Source organism: Saccopteryx leptura, chromosome 1, assembly GCF_036850995.1.
Source record: "Saccopteryx leptura isolate mSacLep1 chromosome 1, mSacLep1_pri_phased_curated, whole genome shotgun sequence".
NCBI classification, from domain to species: Eukaryota; Metazoa; Chordata; class Mammalia; order Chiroptera; family Emballonuridae; genus Saccopteryx; species Saccopteryx leptura.
The window spans coordinates 12,598,384-12,621,058 of NC_089503.1; the positions used below are offsets into that span (position 1 = coordinate 12,598,384).

At 51.0% G+C, this 22,675-nt stretch overlaps 1 protein-coding gene and 1 long non-coding RNA gene across 2 annotated transcripts; one reads left to right on the forward strand and one right to left on the reverse strand.

The window, feature by feature from the left end:
• Window positions 1-4,391: 4,391 nt before the first annotated feature.
• On the reverse strand, window positions 4,392-12,628 carry LOC136387899 (pepsin F-like). Its single transcript, XM_066360010.1, has 9 exons — window positions 12,576-12,628; window positions 11,334-11,487; window positions 10,369-10,486; window positions 9,317-9,435; window positions 7,717-7,916; window positions 7,406-7,522; window positions 5,949-6,093; window positions 5,759-5,857; window positions 4,392-4,538 (listed from the first exon to the last, which is right to left on the reverse strand). Exons 1-9 carry the CDS (start codon window positions 12,626-12,628, stop codon window positions 4,392-4,394), a joined length of 1,152 nt encoding a protein of 383 aa, XP_066216107.1.
• Window positions 12,629-17,802: 5,174 nt separating this feature from the next.
• On the forward strand, window positions 17,803-21,513 carry LOC136388569 (uncharacterized). Its single transcript, XR_010748197.1, has 3 exons — window positions 17,803-17,932; window positions 20,232-20,282; window positions 21,387-21,513. It is a non-coding gene; the product is annotated as an uncharacterized lncRNA (long non-coding RNA).
• The last annotated feature ends 1,162 nt before the right edge of the window (window positions 21,514-22,675 follow it).

Genomic DNA, 22,675 nt, shown 5'->3' on the forward strand with positions numbered 1-22,675 from the left:
TATATAGTACTTGTATAGTCTGATTGAGATATATTTCACATGTCATAAATTCTATCATTTCAGGCCGTACAGCTTAGTATGTTTTAGTGTATTCACGGAGCTGGACAGCTATCTCATAATTTAATTTTAGAATGGTTTTGATACCCTAAGAAGAAATGCCATACTCATTAGCAGTCAACCCCCATTCCAAACCCTGCCCTTTCCCCCAACTAGAAGAGACTATTTTTTTTATTCTTAATTAATTTTTATTGTGTTAAGAACATTTAATATGCGATCCACCCTCTTCACCAAATTTTGAGTGCACAGGAGAGTGTTGGTGACTATGGGCACAATGTTGTATAACAGATTTCTAGAACGCATCCATCTTGCATAACTGAAACATCATACCTGTCGAATAGCAACTCTTCATTCCCCCCTTCCCTGAACTCCTGACAACCACCACTCCACTCTCTGCTTCTAAGAGTTTGACTACTTAAGATACCTCATGTATGTGGGATTATTCAGTATTTGTCTTTCTGTGACCGGCTTAGTGCACTCAGCATAAGCCCTCGAGTTCTATCCCTGTTGTCACAAATGGCAAGATTTTCTTCTTTTTCATGACTGAATAATATTCCATTGCCTGTGTATTTTCTTCATCCATTCATCTGCTGACCGACATTGAAGTCGTTTCCACTTCTTGGTCATTGTGAATAACGCTGTAAGAAACACGACAGTACAGACATCTCTTTGAGATCCCGATTTTAATTCTTTTGGATAAATATCCAGAAGTGGGATTGCTGGGTCTTATACAAATTCTGTTTTTAACTTTTTTGAGGAACCTCCATCCTGTTTTCTACAATGGCTGTACCACTGTACATTCACACTAACAGTGTACAAGGTTCCGCATCCTCACCAACACTTGTGGACTTTTTTTTTTAATAGTAGCCATCCTAACAGGTGTGAGGCGATGTCTCATTGTCATTTTGATTTGCATATCCCTGATGATTGATGAGGGAGGAACTAATCTTATCTCAAAATGACAGAAAGAAAGCAGATGTCCAGAGATGAATTTATCCATGGTCACGTGACTGGGATGTGCGTGTCAGAGCTGGGATTTGAACCCAGACTGAGGAGCTCCGGTGTGTCCAGGCCAGAATGCTGCCCTGTCTTCCAGGTGCTTAGCAAACCTGTGGTCATGCTGTTCTGAATTCTGTTCTTTTCTCTTAATGTCACGTTAAAATGATTCCTCATAACATTAAACATTCTTCTAAAACATGATTTTAAGGTGGCTGCATGATGGTCTGGCTATGCTGTGGACACTATGTTTAATGGACATTGGAATGTTCCAGGTTTTCCCTTTTATAAGACACTCTGAGAATGACACCCTTGCTCATTCAGGTTTGCAGGCATTTCTGACTCTTGCCTTACCATAAATATTGGAAGCAAAATTGCTGGGACCAAGGCCAGACATATTTGAGGACAAATTATCTCCAAAAAGATTGTACCAATTTACACTGTGACAAGAATTGTTCAAGAGCTCCCCCCCCCCCACATTTTCTCTTACCAAAGCCTAGAAATCTCTTTGGTCTGCAATTGGGAAAGGATAAGAGTGGAGGGCGGGGGAGAGTTTTCCTTTGAAGATGAGAACTGATCCTCATGTTGGTGGCTCAGGCTGTACACATACAACCCCAGGAGCAGTCTGGCCCCGGCCTCAGACTCCTTCAGGGGAGTAACCCTGACCTTTTATGGTTGAGATAATGACAGTGAGCCGTGCTGCCACCAGGGGGGTCTCCTGACACAGCTGCTGCAGTGTGCTCCAGGGAACACCTGACAATGCAGCCATTCATTTAGTCCACATGTATTTACTGAGGGCCTACTATGTAGCTGGCACCCAGTGCTGGAGACAGAAGATCAGAGGAGACTGTTCTCATCTTGTACAATGGGGGAAAGGTTACCCTCCCTGCAGGGGGTCATGGGGACAGGGGGATGGCACAGGTCATCAACTGGAGCTATTCTGATTGCTCTGATTGTGATAGCAGGTTGGGTAAATGCTGGTTTCTGACCAAGAGAGACGTGGTGTATGGTTCCAGGAAGGCCTACTTGGATAAAGAGTTCTAGAAAACAGCAGTTCTCCCTGAAGCCCAGGTCATGATCTGTGCTGTTGGTTTGAAAGTGTGGGTTCTGACCCCACCCCCTTGCCCTTCACCAGCTCTGCTTCCAGCCCTCTTGCGCCTCCCCTGATGCTGATCAGAACCTAGGCCATGGTAAAAGGGACTGCTCTTTTTTTTTTTTTAAGATTTAATTTATTCCTCCTACCTCAATGCTCCACTCATATTTCAGGCTGGGACCTACTCCTAATTTGGAGCTCTCTTTCCCCCTTTTGCCAACTTCTATTATGAATTTACTTTTGCCACTCAGCTTAGTATATCCCAAGGTTCTCTTTACCAAGCCACAGTCGCAGAGCTCCAGGGAAAAGCAACGTGGTCTCATCTCTCCAGGCAGAGGAGAACAGAGGCTCCATCTCCACGCATGCTGCAGATGGCTTTTCCAGTTTACCTGAATCATTACCAGCTAGAAGCAGCGGTCATTGGGACTTGGACATGAGCTGCAAAGTATAGAATTGTGACAACAATTCCAGGGCCATGCGGACTTTTCCTAGATGTAGACTTTTCCTGGACTCCTGCTCCTTGTGACAGCTCCCAATGAACTGAACTGGGGTTGGGTTGCATTTGCAGGGATCTGGAATGGTGTTGGTGCCAACTTGGACTTGGTGAACATGTTAAGGACACTACTCTTTTTTTTTTTCATTTTTCTGAAGCTGGAAACGGAGAGACAGTCAGACAGACTCCCGCATGCGCCCGACCGGGATCCACCCGGAACGCCCACCAGGGGCGATGCTCTGCCCACCAGGGGGCGATGCTCTGCCCTTTCTGGGTGTCGCCATGTTGCGACCAGAGCCTCTCCAGCGCCTGAGGCAGAGGCCACAGAGCCATCCCCAGCGCCCGGGCCATCTTTGCTCCAATGGAGCCTTGGCTGCGGGAGGGGAAGAGAGAGACAGAGAGGAAAGCGCGGCGGAGGGGTGGAGAAGCAAATGGGCACTTCTCCTGTGTGCCCTGGCCGGGAATCGAACCCGGGTCCTCCGCACGCTAGGCCGACGCTCTACCGCTGAGCCAACCGGCCAGGGCAGGACACTACTCTTTTATGGATTGTTGTTGTATTGGCCAAGAGTTTGCTTAAAGGCTTTAATCACAGTAAAAAAAAAAAAAAAATAGAAGACTGGATAAAGAAGATGTGGCACACAGGGGTCGTCAAACTTTTTATAAAAACCGCCCACTTTTGCAGTGCTGGTCAACCTGGTCCCTACCGTGCAACCAAACAGCGCCGCGATTGGCCCATCATGAAAGCTGGAACGCCCACTAGTCTACTAAGTAAATCAGGAAAAACCAAGAACTGCATGATTCCATACATTGGTGGGACATAAAAACGAGATTAAGAGACGTGGACAAGAGTGTGGTGGTTACGGGGGGAGGGGGGAGAGGGAGAGGGGGGAGGGGAGGGGGAGGGGGAGGGGCACAAAGAAAACTAGATAGAAGGTGACGGAGGACAATCTGACTTTGGGTGATGGGTATGCAACATAACTGAAGGACAAGATAACCTGGACATGTTTTCTTTGAATATATGTACCCTGATTTATTGATGTCACCCCATTAAAATTAATAAAAATAAAAAAAGATTTAATTTATTGATTTTACAGAAAGAGGATGTGGGGGTAGCAAAAAGTATCACCTTAGAGTTGCTTCATTTTTGTTGTTCACTGACGGCTTTTCGTATGTGCCTTGACCGGGGAAGCCCAGGGTTTCAAGCTGGCGACTTCAGCGTTCCAGGTTGTCACTTTACCCACTGCGCCACCACAGGCCGGGCACAAAGGGACTGCTCTTTTCTGAGCCTCTCTCCTTTCCAGTTGGATGCCTTAAGGATGTAAAACATCAGGCAGGCAGGGGCACGGCGCTTCACCACGTGGAGAGGCCGACAACAGAAAGCTCAGCAGAAGAGAGTCACAGATGAGAGAAGGGAGAGGGGGCGGGGGGGGAGAAAGAGTGAGCTGATGGGGTCTGAGTTCTTGGGTCCGGCCTCCAAGCTCTTTGGATCTGCTCTGGTTCCTGCATCCTTCCAGTCGGAGCTGGGCGTCTCTCACTTGTGGTCCAGACTGGATTTTAGAGTCCTGCCTGACTTCCCAGACCCCAAGAGAGTCTCCATTGAAGGTGAGAACCTTTATTTTCCCTGGAGAATTGGGTTTTGCAGAGCACCAGACACAGTTCCGGCTGGTTTCCTGGGCAGGAACGCCGCGGGGGTCCGTGTTGTATTGAGATGTTTGGGGTGGGCCGGGCTCCTTCCCGGAGCGGGGCCAGCGTTTACTCCACGGCCGGAGCCAAGCCAACCCTGTTGTTGGCCCGATCAAACACGGTGAAGTACAGCCTCAGGAAGACGTCACCCAGGATCCAGAGATCAAGGTTGCCCAAAGTGTCCTCAAAGTTGCTGTAGCAGATGTTCACGTCGCTCTGGAGGAGAAGGAAACACAGAGCAGTCAGGCTGCACCTCACCTGCTGCCCACTTCAGTATCCAGAGCCGGCAGCTTCTCAGCTTTCTTTCCCTGCTTTCCTGTGGGCCACGGGGCTCTTTCTGCAGGGGCAGAAGTGGGGTGCCTACCCAGGACCAAAACTGCCTATAGTTCCCCCACACTCCGCTGTGTCTTTCCTTTTTTTGGACCCATGCTCCAGCCGTTTCCTCTGCAGAGAATGCTTCTCCTTCTCTCTTTCGTGCTCCTCATTCTTGAAGATTGAGCTCAGCCACGTCTGGGCAGCCTTCCCGGACCCATGTCCACCCTCCTCGGCTACTCCAGGCCGGTGGGCTGATTTCCCCGGAGCGCCCTGTGTCTTTAGCTCTCATCACACTGGGTCTACGCGGGCGCCCCTCGGCACAGCTCTCTGAGGAGCCGTGTGTATGGAGTCCAGGGTCGACCTGCCTTGGCCTAGGCGGGCCTTCCTGTGCTTCCGTGCATCTGGGGGCTTAGAATGAGTGAAATTCCTCTCTTCCTTCTTTGAATACATTCAAGCCACCTCTGAACTTCCCATGGCGAGCTGACATTTATTAAGCGTCAACTATGTGCCAGGTGCTGCGTGGTCACTGTGTGTCCTTTATTCATGTCCATGTCTCACCATCCCGCAAAGGGAGGAGCTGCTACCCCGTTTCACAGCGGGGGGAATTCAGGCTCAGCGGGGGGCATTTGCAATTTAGGATTGGGCAACCATACGATTTATCATCCAAATTAAGGCACTTTTGAGATGGGAAGGGAACACAGCTCACAATTACGGTGGAAGCACACATGGGGACTGTCCCCAGTCAGCCCCACCTGTCCCGATTCCTCTGCCTACTTCTGAGATTGCCGCAGCTGCCTTTCCAGGTTCTTTCATGTCAGTGCCCTGCTTGAACTGAAGCCGTTTGCGGGCGGAAGCCATTCATGTCCCCCCTCCCTCCATGAACCTAGCACTCGGCCAGCGTGGCGTGGTTGCTCGGTATTTATTTGAGGACGATGGATGCCCTAGACTGCCCTTAACTGTCAAGAGGTTCGTTTTATGGGAGGTGCCCTCCCAGCGGGGGGGGGGGGGGGGGCTCAGCAGCATCTGCAATGGCATGGCGTGGCCTCTTCCAGCATAGCCTGATGGGTTCCACCAGTCCCGGTCCTAGATTTGATAACCAGCCCCCAGGGTTGGCCCCTCACCTGCCGGATGTAGGCACTGGCTGGCACTGGGTACCTGATGCCATTGATGGTGATGACGATGTCAGGTAGGGTGTTGATGGCGTTGCAGTTGACGATGTGCTGTTAGAGAAAGAGAGAGAGAGAGAATATTGGCCAGCTGATCCGTCTGCGTGTGGAGAGCCCGGGGCAACCCTGTGGCATGACAGTTCACCTCGCCAGTTTTGGTGGTCCAGGCGTTGATGGTCTTCAGAATGTTGAATACAGAGTAACGTGGGCCAATCAGCAATGAGGTCCCAGTGTCGACAATGGCCTGGCAGCCACCATCACAAGCAATGACCTTCCCATTCACGGAGATGCTGAGAAACAGGAGGACAAAGCAGGCACAGGCTCACTGTGCAGGGTGCCCCCACTACAGCCCCTCCCGGCTACCTCCAGAACAGTCTTTCAGCTCATGTACTCTGTTTCCACTTATTCTGGTCACACTGACCTTCTTCGAATTCATTTTCATTTTTGACTACACGGTGTTCTTTTGTGCCTCAGGGCCTTTGTACTTGCTGGTCCCCCTTCTACAATAGCCCTTATCCCCTTTGGCTAATTTCTCCTATCCTCCAGGTTCCAGATTAATTGCTACTTTCTAAGGAAGTCTTCCCCTGAGAATAAGTCAGCTCCTTTCTTGGTCACGCTCAGCATACCCCTTTCTCGCTTTTAGCGTGCATCAGAGTGGTAATTTATGATTTCTGTGACTTGCTGTCTCATGCATATCTGTCCTACTAGTTGGGGAAAGCAAGTCGTATCCTCAGTGCCTCCCTCAAGTGCCCAGCACAGAGAGGATGCTCAATATATGTTTGCTCAGTGAATGCTCAGTGAAGGAATGAGGGTCAACTGGAAACAGGCATCTGGTGTGTGACTGGTTGTCAAAGCCACACAGTGAAGATGGAGGTTCTCTTGGGAAGCAGATGCTCAGCGTGGCGGCAAGGGAGTTGAGTGTTGTTCCCCTCCCCGCCCCCACCCCATTTCCCAGGCACTGAGGCCCCTGGCCAAGCATTGCCTGAGCGAGCCCAGGGGCAGGATGTGAGCCTCCAAAGGACATTGTAAACTTTCGTCTGATAGTATTACACAGCATCCCATCAATGATTGCCCCCTGTTCTCAGGCCGCTCTCGAATCCCCAGCTTCCTGTGTCTCTGTCACACCCTCTGGTGCCCCACTGGTGTCGAGGACAGGGATGGGGTGGGTAGCCCTTGGTATGACTTGCTTTCAGGTCTCCAGAATGAAGCTGACATCTCTCCACTGCTGGTAGAGTCTCCCTAGGGCAACCAGCCTTCCTGGTTGGCCCAGGACTTTGCCTCTTTTCAGTCCTGTGTACTGGGAACCCCCTCAGTGCTGGGGACCTGGGGATGGTCAGTCACCCTGTCATGACCCTGTCCAGATGGGTGGCATTGACCTCCACCCCTTCACTGCAGCTCCCCCACAGCATGGTGGGGGCAGCCCCCCCCCCATGGGCCTCTTCCCAGACGGCTCGGTCCCCAGGCCTGTCCCTCTCATCATGCTCCATGATGCAGGCCCACTCCGGTCAGGAGGGACGAACCCATGTTGGTGTGCGTGTCTGGGCACGTCTGGTGCATCTGTGCCCGGGCGCACTGGTGCAGCCCTCAGAGGGAGGGGCTTACCTGTCCACAGATATCTGCCAGTAGCCCTGTTTGGTCACCGGCACCCACTTGAGGTCTCCCTTGTAGTAAGAGTGGTCCACTCCGCCGAACATCACCACGCTGCCCTTCTTCTCGTTGCTGAGGGTGGGACGGGGGGAACAGAGAGAGGGCCCGTGGTGAGGGGGACCAGTGGGGGGTGGGCCAGATGTGGCGCCAGACCGCCGTTGGCTGACCCCTGAACTAAGTTATCGCTCAGGAAACTCATGGATCGAGTCATCCATCATTTTTCATCCAGCCGAAAGCACCCTGCAGCTTGTCCAGCCCAGACTTACCTGCTCAAGTAGAAGGCAAAAAGGTTCTGAGAAATGAGGCCTTGTTTCCACATGTTGTCGAAGACAGGGAGGGTACCTCGGAGGGCAATGTTGGGGTAGCTCAGGCCCAGGATGCCGTCAAAAGCCCCATATTCCAAGGACTTGCTGGACTCTGTCCTGCTCAGGCCAAACGCCTGGGCTGTGTCGACAAGTTCCCCGATCTGTGGGGGAAGGGGTGATGTCGTGTAAAGATTTGGGAAGCAGGGCTGCGCTGGGCGGGGCTGGGGTGGAGGTGGGTAGAGAGATGCCACCAGCATCCCAGGAACCAAGGCTGTGCCTCGGGGCGGCCTTTGGCCATCACGTGCCGGAGTAGGAATGCACTGTGCACTGTGCACTGGGGGGGGGGGGGGGGGCTCAGCCAACACCCGCTCCTCCTGCTAACGCCGGCTGGTTAGTGGAGCGTGCTTTGTCCCCTCTACAGCTGGGGAAACCGAGACTCAGAGCGGAACCAAGGGGTGGCCACCTGAGGACCAATCGAGCAGCGAGCAGGACCATCTCCTTTTTTGGCGTTGTCACGATCTGACGACAGGAATGAAGGGAGTTCATTGCAAATCACTGTGGATTTCACATTCCCCGGGAGACAGAAACCGGTTGTACAATAGAGCCACCAGAGTCCTTGTGAAAAGTCGGCCGCTTCTGGTGTGTGTGCGCGTGTGCGCCTGTGTGCGCATGTGTGTGTGCATGTGCTCAGGCACTTTGGGGAGGCAGCCCCCAGTTTTTGTTAGATTCTCGAAGACCCTCAAAAGTAAGAACCATTGTATCAGGGCCCGCCTGCATCCATGGACCCTGCTTCCCTTGCTCTGCCATCTGGAGCCCTCAGCAGCCCACGGGGACCCCAGATCAGTTCCGCTCTCTCCCCCAAAATACCCCACCCCTGCATGTCTTGACTCAGATCCGAGCTCTGCTGCTTACCAGGGGTGGGACCTAGGGCTCTCTCTCTGTACATCAGCTCCCTCATCTGCAGACTGGAGGTAACAGTAGTGCCGACCACATGGGGTTGTAGCAGGATTAAACAAATTGTTACAGTGAAAGTGCCCAGCACAGTGCCTGGCACTTTCTGAGAATATAAAACGGGGTTTTCCTCGCCTCTCCTTGCTCCCAGAAAAATCAGCCTTGAGCTCACTACAGGGAAAAAGAGCTGCAAATCCACACCACTAACCCTCTTCAGCACCACGCCCATGCTCCGGGTTAGCGATTCTGGGAGTTGGTCCGTAGGGGCACTATCCCCCCAAGGGACGCAGACCCACCCAAGGGTGGGTGGCCAGCCACTGGGAGACTTTGGGGAAGATGGGTGCTTCCTGCTGACTTCCCAGCCAGCCCTGCCTCCCCGCACCCCGCCGTGCCTGCACGGTGTCGTAGCCCTGCCTCCCCGCACCCCGCCGTGCCTGCACGGTGTCGTAGCCCAGCACTCCCCCTGCACCCCCGCCGTGCCTGCACGGTGTCGTAGCCCAGCACTCCCCGCGCCCCCACAGTACCTGCACGGTGTCCCAGCCCTGCCTCCCTGCACCCCCGCCGTATGTGCACGGTGTCCCAGCCCTGCTTCCCGGCACCCCCGCAGTACCTGCACGGTGTCGTAGCCCAGCACTCCCGTCATGCTCCCAGATCCATAGTGGAGCTCAATGGGCTGGTTCGTTTTCTGGAAGGTCGAGGACTTCCGAGGGTCGAAGGTGCTGTGTTTGACTGCAGACACAGAGGGTGCGTGTCTGTCGGCCTGCAGAGGGGCTGGGGGCGGCCGAGGGCGGGGGGCAGGGGCCGAGCCGGGGCTCAGGGGCACCGCAGAGGACCTGGGGGTGGCCGAGGGCGGGGGCAGGGGCCGAGGCGGGGCTCAGGGACACTGCAGAGGGGCTGGGGGTGACCGAGGGCGGGGGCAGGGGCCGAGGCGGGGCTCAGGGGCACCGCAGAGGGGCTGGGGGCCGAGGGCGGGGGCAGGGGCTGAGGCGGGGCTCAGGGGCACTGCAGAGGGGCTGGGGGCGGCCGAGGGCGGGGGCAGGGGCCGAGGCGGGGCTCAGGGGCACTGCAGAGGGGCTGGGGGCGGCCCAGGGCGGGGGCAGGGGCCGAGGCGGGGCTCAGGGGCACTGCAGAGGGGCTGGGGGCGGCCGAGGGCGGGGACAGGGGCTGAGGCGGGGCTCAGGGGCACTGCAGAGGGGCTGGGGGCCGAGGGCGGGGGCAGGGGCTGAGGCGGGGCTCAGGGGCACTGCAGAGGGGCTGGGGGCGGCCGAGGGCGGGGGCAGGGGCCGAGGCGGGGCTCAGGGACACTGCAGAGGGGCTGGGGGCCGAGGGCGGGGCAGGGGCTGAGGTGGGGCTCAGGGGCACTGCAGAGGGGCTGGGGGTGGCCGAGGGCGGGGGCAGGGGCCGAGGCGGGGCTCAGGGGCACTGCAGAGGGGCTGGGGGCGGCCGAGGGCAGGGGCTGAGACGGGGCTCGGGGGCACTGCAGAGGGGCTGGGGGCCGAGGGCAGGGGCTGAGGCAGGGCTCAGGGACACTGCAGAGGGGCTGGGGGCCGAGGGCGGGGGCAGGGGCTGAGGCAGGGCTCAGGGACACTGCAGAGGGGCTGGGGACGGCCGAGGGCGGGGGGGGGGGGGGCAGGGGCTGAGGCGGGGCTCGGGGGCACTCACGGCAGGCAGGACTGGAGCAGTAGATGGAGGGCACCCACAGGTCCGCTGAGCCTGTGTCAAAGATGACCTGGAACTCTTGAGGGGGCGTTCCAATGCGGATGCTGCCAACGTAATACAGCTGCCGGGGCGAGGGGGGGGCATGGGTCAGGCCTGGCTGCCCTGGCCACCCCTGACCCCCAGGGTCCCTGCCTCTGTCAGGGTACCCCGTGTCCCCTGAAATCACTTTCCAACTCCCGTGTCTCACAGCCACTGCTCAGGCTGATGCCTTCATTTTAAAAGTTCTCCAGGCTCGCACACAGCTCTCTAAATCCTTTCACCCGTATGGCCCAACTTGTGCTTCTTCTTCCAGAAAGCCCCCCTAGGTTACCCCAGACCACTTCCTCCAAACTTTAAACATATAATGTCAGTATCACACATTTTTTATTTGACATTTATTAACTCTCTGCTTGGATCTTCTTGCAGAGGTGACGAGACACTCTGTTATCAATAACAATAACCATAACCATAATATTAGTGTATTATAACCTCACACACCGTGGAGGCTCAATTACTGGGGCTGTGGAGGCTGAACTTCCTCTGCCTGGGGTATCAAACTCCATTCACAGTTAGCTTTGTCATTTGATCAGACATGGCTTACCCTTCAACTATTACTCAGTGGTTTGTCTGGTTCAGAAGGAACAGAATCTGCCAAACCAGTACTGTGGTTCACGGCACAATGATGTATCATTGGCACGGAAATATATGTTTACCTACGACCTGGTCATTGCTGGATGCAGTCACCACAGACCAAGCAAGCATTGAGGGTGGGAATGCCTTCTCCTCTGGGGACAGGATCCCTGTTCCCCAGCTGGGCCAGTGCCCACAGGAGCCCCGGCCCCAGCATCCTGGCTCCCACTTCCAGATGAACCCCACTGCCTGACCAGAACTCTAGGGGGGGCTGTGGAGTGCTACCCCGCCACACTCACGTCCAGGTAGTTCCTCATGGGCGCCGAAGTTGCTCCCGGCTCTCTGTGCAGAAACTTGTAGGCCTGGCTGTAAGGATGCTCCTCCAGGTAATCTTTCAGCAGGTCTTTCTCCCTGAGAGTCTCTCGCATGGACTTGATCTTCGTCAGAGGGATTCTTTCATTGGGAAAGGAAAACAGACAAGACAACAATTCACTGCCCCATGTTTTAACGTAACCGCCACGCCTTGCTTTGTAATCACATTGTGTAGTTTCCAAGTATCTTTTTATAAATGTCATCTTATTATCAGGGCAGGCCACCTAACAAAATGGAAAGACCATGGCAACGGACCTAGGCTTGAATACAGGTTCTGCTGTAACCTTGGGTAAGCCATATGATCATTTGGAACCTCAGTTTCCCCATCTGTAAAGGAGTGGAATGATAATACCCCCTCACACAGAATGTTCTGGGAATTCAGTGAGGTGACAGGTAAAATGCACCTGACACGTGAGGACCTGGACCAGGATGGCCATCACCATCGCTATCATCATCTCGCTGTCTCTTTCCCGAAGAAGCTGTCAGAGGGCTTCTCGAGGAGGGAGGCGGAGTGGGCATCGCTTTCTCCTCTTATAGGGGAGGAATCGGAAGTGCAGGGAGTTGTGACTGGGCTGCGGTCACACCGCTTGAGAAGGCGACACTGGCCCAGAAGTATCCCTCCTGATCTTTCTCCAGGGTTCAAGCAGAAGGGAAGGCTGAGAGATGAGGAGTAAGTTAGGAAAATTCAGAGGGTGGAGAAACGAGAAAGAACCAAAATAGAAAAACACCCCACAGAGAGTTCTGCAGATACTGAGACATCCACAGAGGTGGAGAGATAGAAGAGAGAGATACAGAGATAGAGACCCAGAGATATGTGCACATGGAAACGGAGAGAGACTAGGGAGAAGACCTAGATGCAAATTCGAGAGAAATTCTGTCCCCAGACAGAACCACAATTATGGCGACACAGATCGGGCACTGAACAATTCTGGGGAGCACCATTCACATAGCCCACGGGCAACCGGGAGTTGTGTAAGCCCCCAGGCCTGTGCCAAGAGTCCTGGGCCCCACAGTGCACAAGGGAAGCTACTCATCAATGCATGGAGACTTGGACTTTAAGACAAGGGATGGTTGCATTCCCCTCTTTACCCCTGGATGGTGGAAGACCAAGAGGACAGTGAGAAAGAGCCCAGAAAAGAGCTGATGCTGCCTGCAGTCCCCACACTTACGTGACCAAGCATTCTGAGAGGGCCACCAGGCTGAGGAACCCAATCCACTTCATGCTTTCTTCTTGGGCTCACGTCCTCAGGAACGAGCAAGTTTCAAGCATGCAGTGATGGGTGAGAGCTGCTGGTTATATATGCCCTGACCTGCCCTCCGTGTCCCCTCGGAGGGCTGCTGATGGCCCTGATAAGAAACACAAACCTCTCGGAAAGATCTTTATCCCCATCAGTGCTCCTGAGGAGGGGACTTGAAAAATTTTCAGAATATGAGATCTCTATTGTAATCTTTTCCTTGGGGCTTGGCTGGGGGTGGGGGTGGGAGAAACACACACTCACAACCAAACCACTCCATCTAACAAAGAGTGGAGAGAGAGATGTTTGCTGTCTTAGAGCTAAAACACAGCTAATCATGTCATAAAAGTAAGTGCTAGGTCCCATGCTTGACATTCTTGGTCTCATGCAGTCTTTGTAACGACCCTGTGAGGTGCACATTGCTGTCTGCCCTTAGAGAGGGGATTGCTAGGGGATTAGCATTGAGGAGCAGAGTGGAGATGTTGGGGCAGGTCACTACAGAGGAGTGGCTTTAGATATTGGGACAGATGGCATAAATCAACGGTACTTTTTTTATGCCCACCTGCTTCAGAATTCTAGGCTAGAGCTACAAGTAGTTAACGAAGGGAAGTTTTTTTTTGTTTTGTTTTGTTTTTATTGAAGAATACCAGCAATTAAATTCAGAAGAAATGGCAGCATTAGGAAATCACTGTTTTACAACTCCTAACAAAACAATGGATCTGGGCACGGAGCATCCTTAGAGGCTGGGACCTGAAGACAAAAGGTTGAAGGGAAGTTCATAATGAATGGAGAAGGTTGGTAACATCAGAACCCACAGACCAATCTTAGCATCTGTAAAAGTGGGGCGACCAGGAATCATGCGCCTCTTGAAGTGAGGCAGTAAGAAGCTTATGGGACTACCCATGAACTATTCCAGTAAGAAGTTTTGATCTCAAGTCTAGATCTAATTTTCAGTGCTACCTTGATCAGCAATTTCCAGCCTCTTTCGTCTCATGACACAGATAAACTAATTACTAAAATTCTGCAGCACACCAAATATACATACATACATATATATATATATATGTATATTTTTTGCCAATCTGACTGAAAAAGGGTACATTTCCTATTCGTTCACAAGCAATGGCTATTGTGTTGGCTGTTGTTGTTCTTTTTATTTTATTTTATGTGCCAATCTAAGGGAAACGAGGTCAGTGCCACTGACTAAATAGTCAGGTATTGCACATTTTAAAAATTCTTGTGGCACACCCGTTAAATCACTGATCCAATAGCATTGTGGTTATATGTAGTTTGTAAAATGATAATCCTGTCTTAAAATATTCCAGCAAAAATGAATAAAGGATAGAAAATGTTAAATGAGGGTCTAGCTAAAACAAAGATTCGCATCGCTGCTATGGGTTAAATTGTGTCCACTCTCAAATGCATATATGTTGAAGCCCTAACTGCCAGTAGGACGGTACCTGGAGACGGGACCATTGGGAGGTGACTAGGCAGAGATGAGGTCACGAGGGGGCTTGCCTCCTGCCCCCTCCAGGGTGAAGACGCAGCGAGAAGACAGCCATCTGCAAGGCAAGAAGGGTCCCCAAGAACCACATTGACTGGCCCCTTGATTTTGGACTTCTAGCCTCCAGTCTACGTCGTAAGTTTCAAGCATGCAGCATAAGTTTTGAAGCCGCATGATGAAATAAAGCATTTGTGATACTGTTTTAAGAAAACAAATTCCTGTTATGTTTGAAATTTTCTGTAATAAGTTTTTTAAAAAAAACCCTCACGTTTTGGAATTTCTGTCTTTATCGCTACCCTGAGGGGCCAAACCAAACAGACCCACCTGGGCAGGCTCCCAGGGGCGTGTCACGGGAGCCTGGACTGCTCATTACTGCAGCTCCCCTCCTGCGACCTGAGCGCCCTGCCCCTAGGGCTGCTGGACTGTCCAGCTTGAGATTTTGAGGAGCCACGTGAGGGCCTGGAGGTGGAAGGAATGAGGAAACTTTAAGGAAAAGCAAACTGTGTTTTCCCTCCCTGGCTTCCTCTTCTTTCGTGCCTGGTAAGAGACAGGGCCTGGGTAGCAGGTGGCAGCGAGCCCAGGAGTTTGAAGCCATGGGGTGTTCGGAAGGGCACAGAGGAGGGAGTCAGAGCCGAGGGACAGCAGAGCAGCCTGTGCAGGACCCAGGCGGCGCTGGGCTGGGGAATTAGGCCTGGCGAGGACCAACGCCTGCTGGTGCTCCGTCGGCACTGAGTCTTCTGGGGCACCATGCTAGAGGGCGCATCCTTCCTGCTCCGGACGGACGTGGAGGTGATCGAGTGACACTCGCTGTTCGTGAGCCATGGGAAAGAGGGACAGCCACCTCCAGCGGGCTTTTGATGCCTCTCTAACTGTTGGCATCGTTTCCAGCTGGACAACAAAAGGGCAGGTCATTTAAAATACTGTCTCATTCATCTTACCTTCCCAGCATGCCTTGTACCCAGGGTCCTCTTACTGGCATCCATTCCTTTGGAGAGGCGATCCCTCAGCCAAGCATGGGTCTCTGTGGAAGAATCCACACCCCTCCCAGCTGGCAGCCTCTGCCTTATAACTACCTGATCTTAGCCCACCGAATCACACGGCTGAATGTTCTAGTGGGCAGGTCCAATGGTCCCCCAGGTCGTGGACGGCAGTCACGTGGCACCTGGTCTGCCACTCCCTGTGCCGAGTCCAAGGCAGACATCGCCAGGCAATCAGAGCCCCCCCGGCCTGTGGATGTGGCCTCGGCTACTTGTTTTCCTTGTCATCACTGACTCTCAGTGTGGAACAAGGCCAATGTCCTCTTCCTAGAGAAGGGGAAACTGAGGGCTCAGATGCATAACTAGCCAAAAGGTTGCAAGGTAAGTTAGCAAAGTCCTGGGACCAGCCTCTGGTTCTCAGGCTGTGAGAGTTCTGAGAAAAAAAATGTTGGAGAGGCTGCCAGCTCCTGTGGGCAAGTCTCAGAAGTCTGCAGGTGCCAGAGCTGAAGTCTTTTCTCCTTCCTTCTCAAGTCTGGCCTTGCTGTACTGCCAGGTCTGTGGTCTCATAGCCACGGGAAAGCCCGGTGCCAGCACAGTGGGTCGGCCCCAGCCGAAGAGGCACCAGGAGGCAGGACACAGTCATACAGATAGCAGCTGACTCGTGTCCAGCTGGGCGGTGCCATGGCTCCCCCTCTTCATTCCTATAACACTGACCTGCACAGATTGCGCGGCATTGGCCCGCATTTAGGGCAAGGAGCATTTTCTGCTCAGCCTTTGGCAATTGAGATCCATTGTTTTTCAGGGAATACTGGGCTGAGTCAGGAGGCTCAGACAAACCTGGATTCAAGGAATTTGTTGCTTCTTTGATGTTCAAGACAGACCTTGTAGCTTCGAAGGCCCTGGCCGGGGATGAAGCTACCCACGCTCTATGGGGACTTTGCTTTATGGTCTGAATGGAGAAAAATGTCAGGCTGGGGTGGACAACTAAAGGCAAGGTGAGTTCCAGCCACCAGGCCTTGAGGTCCGGTGCTCCCGTTGATGTCCCATGGCCACCTTTTGAGAAGGAGTAGAGGAACCAGCTTCTGCCAAGAGAGCAACCACCTCTGGGGGCCCGTGATCACAGGGAAGATTAAAAAGGAACATTTACTTCCTTTTGGCCCTATTAGTGTGCTGCAGGTTTCACCCAGGAGGCCAAGCAAACCTTGAGGGGGTCAGTCATTACTGATCATGTCCACTGTGCCTCCAGGGACCTGGTGGGACAGTTGATAACCAGCTTATCCACATAGCCCCAGGCCCAGGGGAAAATCCCTTTCTACTGATAGCCCTGATCTCCGTGCCTCAGTCCATGCCCAGCCCCAGAGGTTGCTATTCTGGGAAGGAGGTGATGACCCATTGCTGGTAACTCATTAGTCAAGTGTGTGATGAAGTCATGAAGGTGACTTGTGGCCTACATGGCCCCTGGTGTGTCCAAGTGCAGAAGAAAGATTAGAGGTGAAAAAGTAGCAAGTTACTGAACTTGGTTACCTTGGGCCTTTGCAATTTCTATTCTGCCTGTCTGCAGTGTTCTTCTCCCAGGTCTCTGCATGGCTGGCTCCTTCTTCATAGTCAGCTGTCGTCTCCACTGTCCCCTCCTCAGTGAGGTCTTCCCTGGCCACTAGGGTCTCCCAGATACAAACCCCAACTCATTTGAGGATCCCCATAGACATTGAATGCCTTTTCCCATGTGCTTTTCTAGGGAGCCCTATGGGGTTGAGAGTATCCCCAACTTTCAGATGAGGAAACTGAGGCTGGGAGGAGTTAAGAAATTTCCTTGAGGACATATGGCTACTGAGTGGCAGAGCCAAGGTTTGAACCCAGGTCAGTGTGACTGCAAACTCCATGCTCTTTACCACTCTGCTGCTCATTGGTGCTGGGGGTGTGTGTGTGTGTGTGTGGGGGGGGGATGGTCAGGATATGAGGAGAGGATCCAGGGGATAGCTGAGAAAGGAGGCTCAGCTATTAAAAACGTTCATTCTTCCAGTGAACATTTCTTGAAGGCGCTCTAAGCCAGTCCCCAGAATGCTCACCCTGTCGAGGGGCGCCTGGCAGCTTGCAGACTGTTCCCAGAACACAGGTGCCAGGTCCAGAGGGTCATGTGGGAGTCTAGTTCGTGTCCATTGCTGAGCTATGCCCTTAGGGGCCGGCAGCCACCTGGAGGGGTCAGGTTTTCTGAATGGACTAGCCAAGGCTGTAGTCCAGGACCAAAATTTAGGAAAGCGGTGTGACTAGACTGTCACAAAGGCATGTTCTAGGCATTCTGGGAGCAGGGGTGCCTAATACTGCTTTGGATGGAAAGTTGGGAAGGCAGCAGGGGCAGTAACAAGTAGCACCTAATTTAAAAATAATAAGGTGCCTTTCTTGCTTTTCTTGTCTGTCTATTAATCGTCATCTGGGGCTCTGATTGGAGACGTCTTCGCTCAGGAGGCTGACGATGGAGACCTCCCCATCTGCAGCGTCACTGGTTGCCACGGCAGGGGAAGGACACCTGCCAACTCCTGAGCTGGTTATCAAAGCATTTGCCAGGAGTGACGTGTCATGATGACATGTGTCATGGGCCCATGAAACGAGTCATGTGGCCAAACACGGAATTGCAAAGGAGTATAAATGTGTCGTCTAGCATGAGTTTAGGAGGAGGATGGGACGCGCCTGGAGAAGAGCACTCATGATACTCAGGATACTGTGGAGTGGAGCCAAGGGCGCGGGGGCGGGTTTTGGATGCCATGGTCAGGAGCATGGAGATGATCCTGTGGACGACGAGGAAATTTGAGTAGGTGAGTGAGATGCTCAGCTGTAAAGAATGGAGGAGAAAAAGTAAAGTGAGGTTGGAACATGAGGAGGTGGCGAGAGATGAGAGGAGGGCGGGGAAAGCAAGTCCAGGACACGGAGAGAAGGGGAGAGAGGGGAGCTACAGAAGGGGTAGGAGCACTTGGACCCTGAGTGAAGGTCTGGGCCTTCAGCTTCCAAGCCCCCCCACCCCATTTCACTGAAAGAGAAAGAGGGGGGAGGAGGGTGATGGGAAGAAGGAGCTCGGGGTCATTTATGCTGGAGAATCTAGACTTGGGGAATGTGAGGACCAGCCTGAAATCTCCGTAAGTTTTTCACCCTGCCCCTCAGCCTTTCCTGGCCCATTGATACAGATTTGGATAAGATTATATGAGAAGATATATTCTAGGCATTAGTAAGTGAGGAAACCAAGCCAAAAAAAAAGGGGAGGGGAGAAACCCAAAAACTATACTAAGAAAGCATGTTTATAATCACAATTTTGTATTTATACAAGAGTACATATATATGTGGGTTATGCATAAACTTAATTAAGTAATAAAGGAAAGACTGTCACAAAATATAAATTTATTTTCTAACCCTAACAGAAAAATAACAATAGAGTTGTACCATATCAAACACATAGTAACATCAGGTTTGAGTTTGGGTGCGCCTTACAAAAAGCCTAAAAGAACCAAAATTTAAACAAGATAAAACTTGATTTTTTTTCCCTTCCCCTTAAAACAAATCTGGAGGCAGGCTGTCCAGAGCTGGAATGGTGTGAAGCCAGTAGCCACGGCCACCATCACAGCCACCTGGCTGGTGCGGGTTTGCATTTGATTCGAATAGACGGTAATAAAACAATGGAGCCAAGAACTGGTGGGCCATTAGCTCTAATTCTGGCTCGCACCCAGTGGGCAAGAAATACACGCACAGTGGGAAAAACACTTCCCTTGCCATTCAGGGCTCCCAAAGTCACTGACTTATCCAAGTTTCCTAGAATCAAAGGTTTGTACCTCACCAGCCTTATTCACCTCTGTTCCCCATCTCCTTCTCTCTGCACAAACTGGCTTCTCCTTCAGCATTCAGCCATTTTGGCTACTTCTCCTCTCCTCCATGTGGCCTTCCTCTGCTCTCCTTCAGCATGGGCTCCTCTGTCTCATTTTATAGTGTAGAAATCAAAACCTTTAATCCAATATACAAACAAGGAAGTCTCTGATACAAAGTCACTTATCTGAGGCATAATGGGATTCCTCATGAGAGTGCACCACCCCCTATCATGCAACAGTCAAGGGTGTGGGGAAAATCTTAGTCTTAAAACTAAGCCTTAGGCTATAACGATCATGCCTGCTTACAGCCTGTCCCCCACACCCAATGCAAACTATAAGCGAGCAAACATATATATCATATTTACAAACTTATTTGGCCAACACCCACCCACTTCCCAAATCTTCTGCATGATCTCAGCTTCTCGAATATTCTGTCCTTGTTACTTTGCTCTCTGACCCACCTGTCTAGCCCTCCTCACTTCTGTTTACATGACTTCTCCGTCTCGTCCAAAACTAGAATCACAAGGTCCAGAGCTGAGGAGCTAACCACACAAACAAAACTATGTAGAAAGGGGCAGAGGGGAAGCATAATAAATCTTCCCACTTTCATATATTTTGTTCCTGATCAAATTTGTCTGAAGGACTGAGATATCTTGGGGTAGGAAGACCTCATGTTCCCTCTCAAATTCCAACCAGGCATGTGACTTTCCTGAGGTTGAAGATGGTATCTGTTCATTTTTCTATCCACAGGTCTTAGCTGTGCCAAGTATTCAGTGAACATGTGGAATAAATGAATGAATGTCCCTCTGTCTGTTTGTCTCTCTATGTACCATAGCCATGCTGAATATGAATAAAAGTGGGTGTAATTGAGGCTGGGTATATGGCGACATAGGAGCAAGTGATAGGAGACCAGGACAAAGAGGGTGGGGCTAGAGCTGAGGTGGGGGAGGGGCCGAAAAACACCAGCTGCCAATGCAACCTGCCTCAGATGACTCGAACTTCCTGCCACTTTTTGCCTTCCCTCCTTTGCTTTTATTTGCTATCTATTCAGGAGGGCCAGCTGCCACCCCCCCCCCAACTTCTAACCAAAGATAATCTTGGCAATGACCTAGCTGATGCAGAGAGTATGTAACAGTTTGCCATTCCCCCTCAACAGCCTCAGTGGAATCATTGTGTCTGTCACAGTTACAAGCTACTGTTTTCATTGTTTCTAGCATCTGTGTGAAATGGTGTATAAAATAATCTCTGTCTGTTCTTACAGAAGTTACTGTCCGGGAGAGTGAATGGCTGCCGTAGATGCTGAGAACTGAAAGTATGTGGGTGTCTGAGGAACATACAGGGGGTGGACGCGTACCCCGTCTTGGGCATACAAGAGTAGCATTCCAGAAGTGGAGTCTAAGACCTAAAGTGTGGCTTACAGAGTGGTTTATTTCCCTCTCTTGTAAAAGCCCAGAGGTGGGCGTCCAGCAGTCATGGTGCTCCATGGTCCCAGGACTCAGGCTCTATTTTGTTGTGCCACCAGTTATGGCCTCCATTCCCATGGTCACCTCATGGTTCAATATGACTACTCTAGTTCCAGCCATCACGTCCACATTCCACATCCCAAATCCCAGCACAGTACCAGTGACTGAGAGGACTGCTGAATGTAACTCAAGCTAATCGATCAATAGTGCTTTCTAACTGCTCCCTCGCCCCAAAGTGATACATGCACAGAATTAAAAATTATATAGCACAGAAGTGCTTAGGACAAAAAGTTAATGTCATCTGCCTAGATCCTCCCTACCTTTCAGAAACATTTCAATCTGCAGCTGCTGTTAATGGGCAACACTCTGACATATGTGCAAAGTGAAATGTTTGCAAAGCCAACCATGGCATCCCTCAAATGAGTCTCAGAAGGATTAGCAGCTGGGATTGTCTTCCTCACTGATCAAGTCGGGGCTTTAAGAGGTGTTCACTGATTGGAAAAGAGTGATCACCTGACCCAAGAATCCTTCTCCATGAGTCTACCTGGCAGCCTATGCGATGTCAAGAAAGGGGCAACTCTATCTAATTATCTTAGCCAATCAGATCTATTCTCTCTAGAATCTGAAATAGAAATCTTGAGACTGTTGAAAGGAAAGGGTGGTGACACAAAAGACGAAGAACAGGGCCAAGTAAGAAAGATGAGGCCTTGAATACAGACTGTCACCCTTGGAATTTATGGTTATGTGACCCAGTAATTCCCATTTTGCAGAAGCTGGTTTGCATTGGGCTTCTGTCACTAGCAATGATGGTCTTAATTCAGCATCTAAGTTTTTAAGTTTTGGGTAGAACAGTTTCCTTGGGCTAAGAAGCTTTTCTCCCGGGGTCCCCTTAATACAAAACTCAATTTTGGACGCTGCTGAGAGGTAAAACCTGGAATGGGATTCGCTTTCAGGCCTGTTGTCCAGCACAAGCGCCTGGAGATGAGAGCCCAAGCAACAGGGCCATCACGGGTCCTCAGCCTCGTGATTCTGGACAAGTGGCGACCTATAAGGCCATCTGCGATTATTAAGCACTACCCACACGAATAGACTAAAAGTGTAAGGTAGGGCCTACGAAATGGGTTACTTTTGGGGAAACCATGCAGAATTATTTTAGGGAGTCTGCCAGTCAGTTTCAAACTGAGAGGCATTCTTGTTTGCCAGGGGACACTTAGTTCTGTGGTCACTCCAGTCTTGGGTAAGGTGACCAACTTTTTTACAATGAAAAGGACAAAAATAAATAGAAAACAATACCATAAATAAAAGAAACATTTTATTCATTGCAACAATAACACACTATAACAGGGGTTGGGAACCTTTTTGGCTGAGAGAGCCATGAATGCCACATATTTTGAAATGTCATTCTGTGAGAGCCATACAACGACCTGAGTACATTACATATTATCCAATAAAAATTTGGTGTTGTCCCGGAGGACAGCTGTGATTGGCTCTAGCCACCTGCAACCATGAACATGAGTGGTAGGAAATGAATGGATTGTAATACATGAGAATGTTTTATATTTTTAACGTTATTTTTTTTTTTATTAAAGATTTGTCTGCGAGCCAGATGCAGCCATCAAAAGAGCCACACCTGGCTCACAAGCCATAGGTTCCCAACCCCTGCACTATAATATGATAAATGCATACTAAAAACATTTGTAATATTTTATATGGTCTACCGGAAAGTTATGTCCATTTTTGGAATAAAACAAAATACAAATTTTTCTTACAGTCAATAAAGCTTTATTAAATAATATAATTGCCATTATTATTAATGATTTCTTGCCAGTGTGAGGGCAATTTGTATATCCCATTTTGAAAAATGTTTTTTTTTTGATGTGAAAAATTGAACCAGTGCTTGTTTGATATTTTCTTCATTTTTGAATTTTTTGCCCTTCAAAAAATTTTGTAAGGACAAAAACAAGTGATAGTCGGAGGTTGTTAAGTCCGGGGAATATGGTAGATGCAACAGAATTTCCCAGCCTAGTTCTGTAATTTTTTGATGAGTCCCCAAAGCAGCATGTGGCCTGGCATTATCATGATGCAGTATGATGTTCTTCCTATTGAACATCGCCGGCCTCTTTTCTTGGACTGCTGTCTTTAAATTATCCAGTTGCTGACAATACTTCTCCGAATTGAGCTTTTCGTTTGGTTTTAAAAGCTCATAATGTATTGTTCCTCGAATGTCCCACCATATACACAA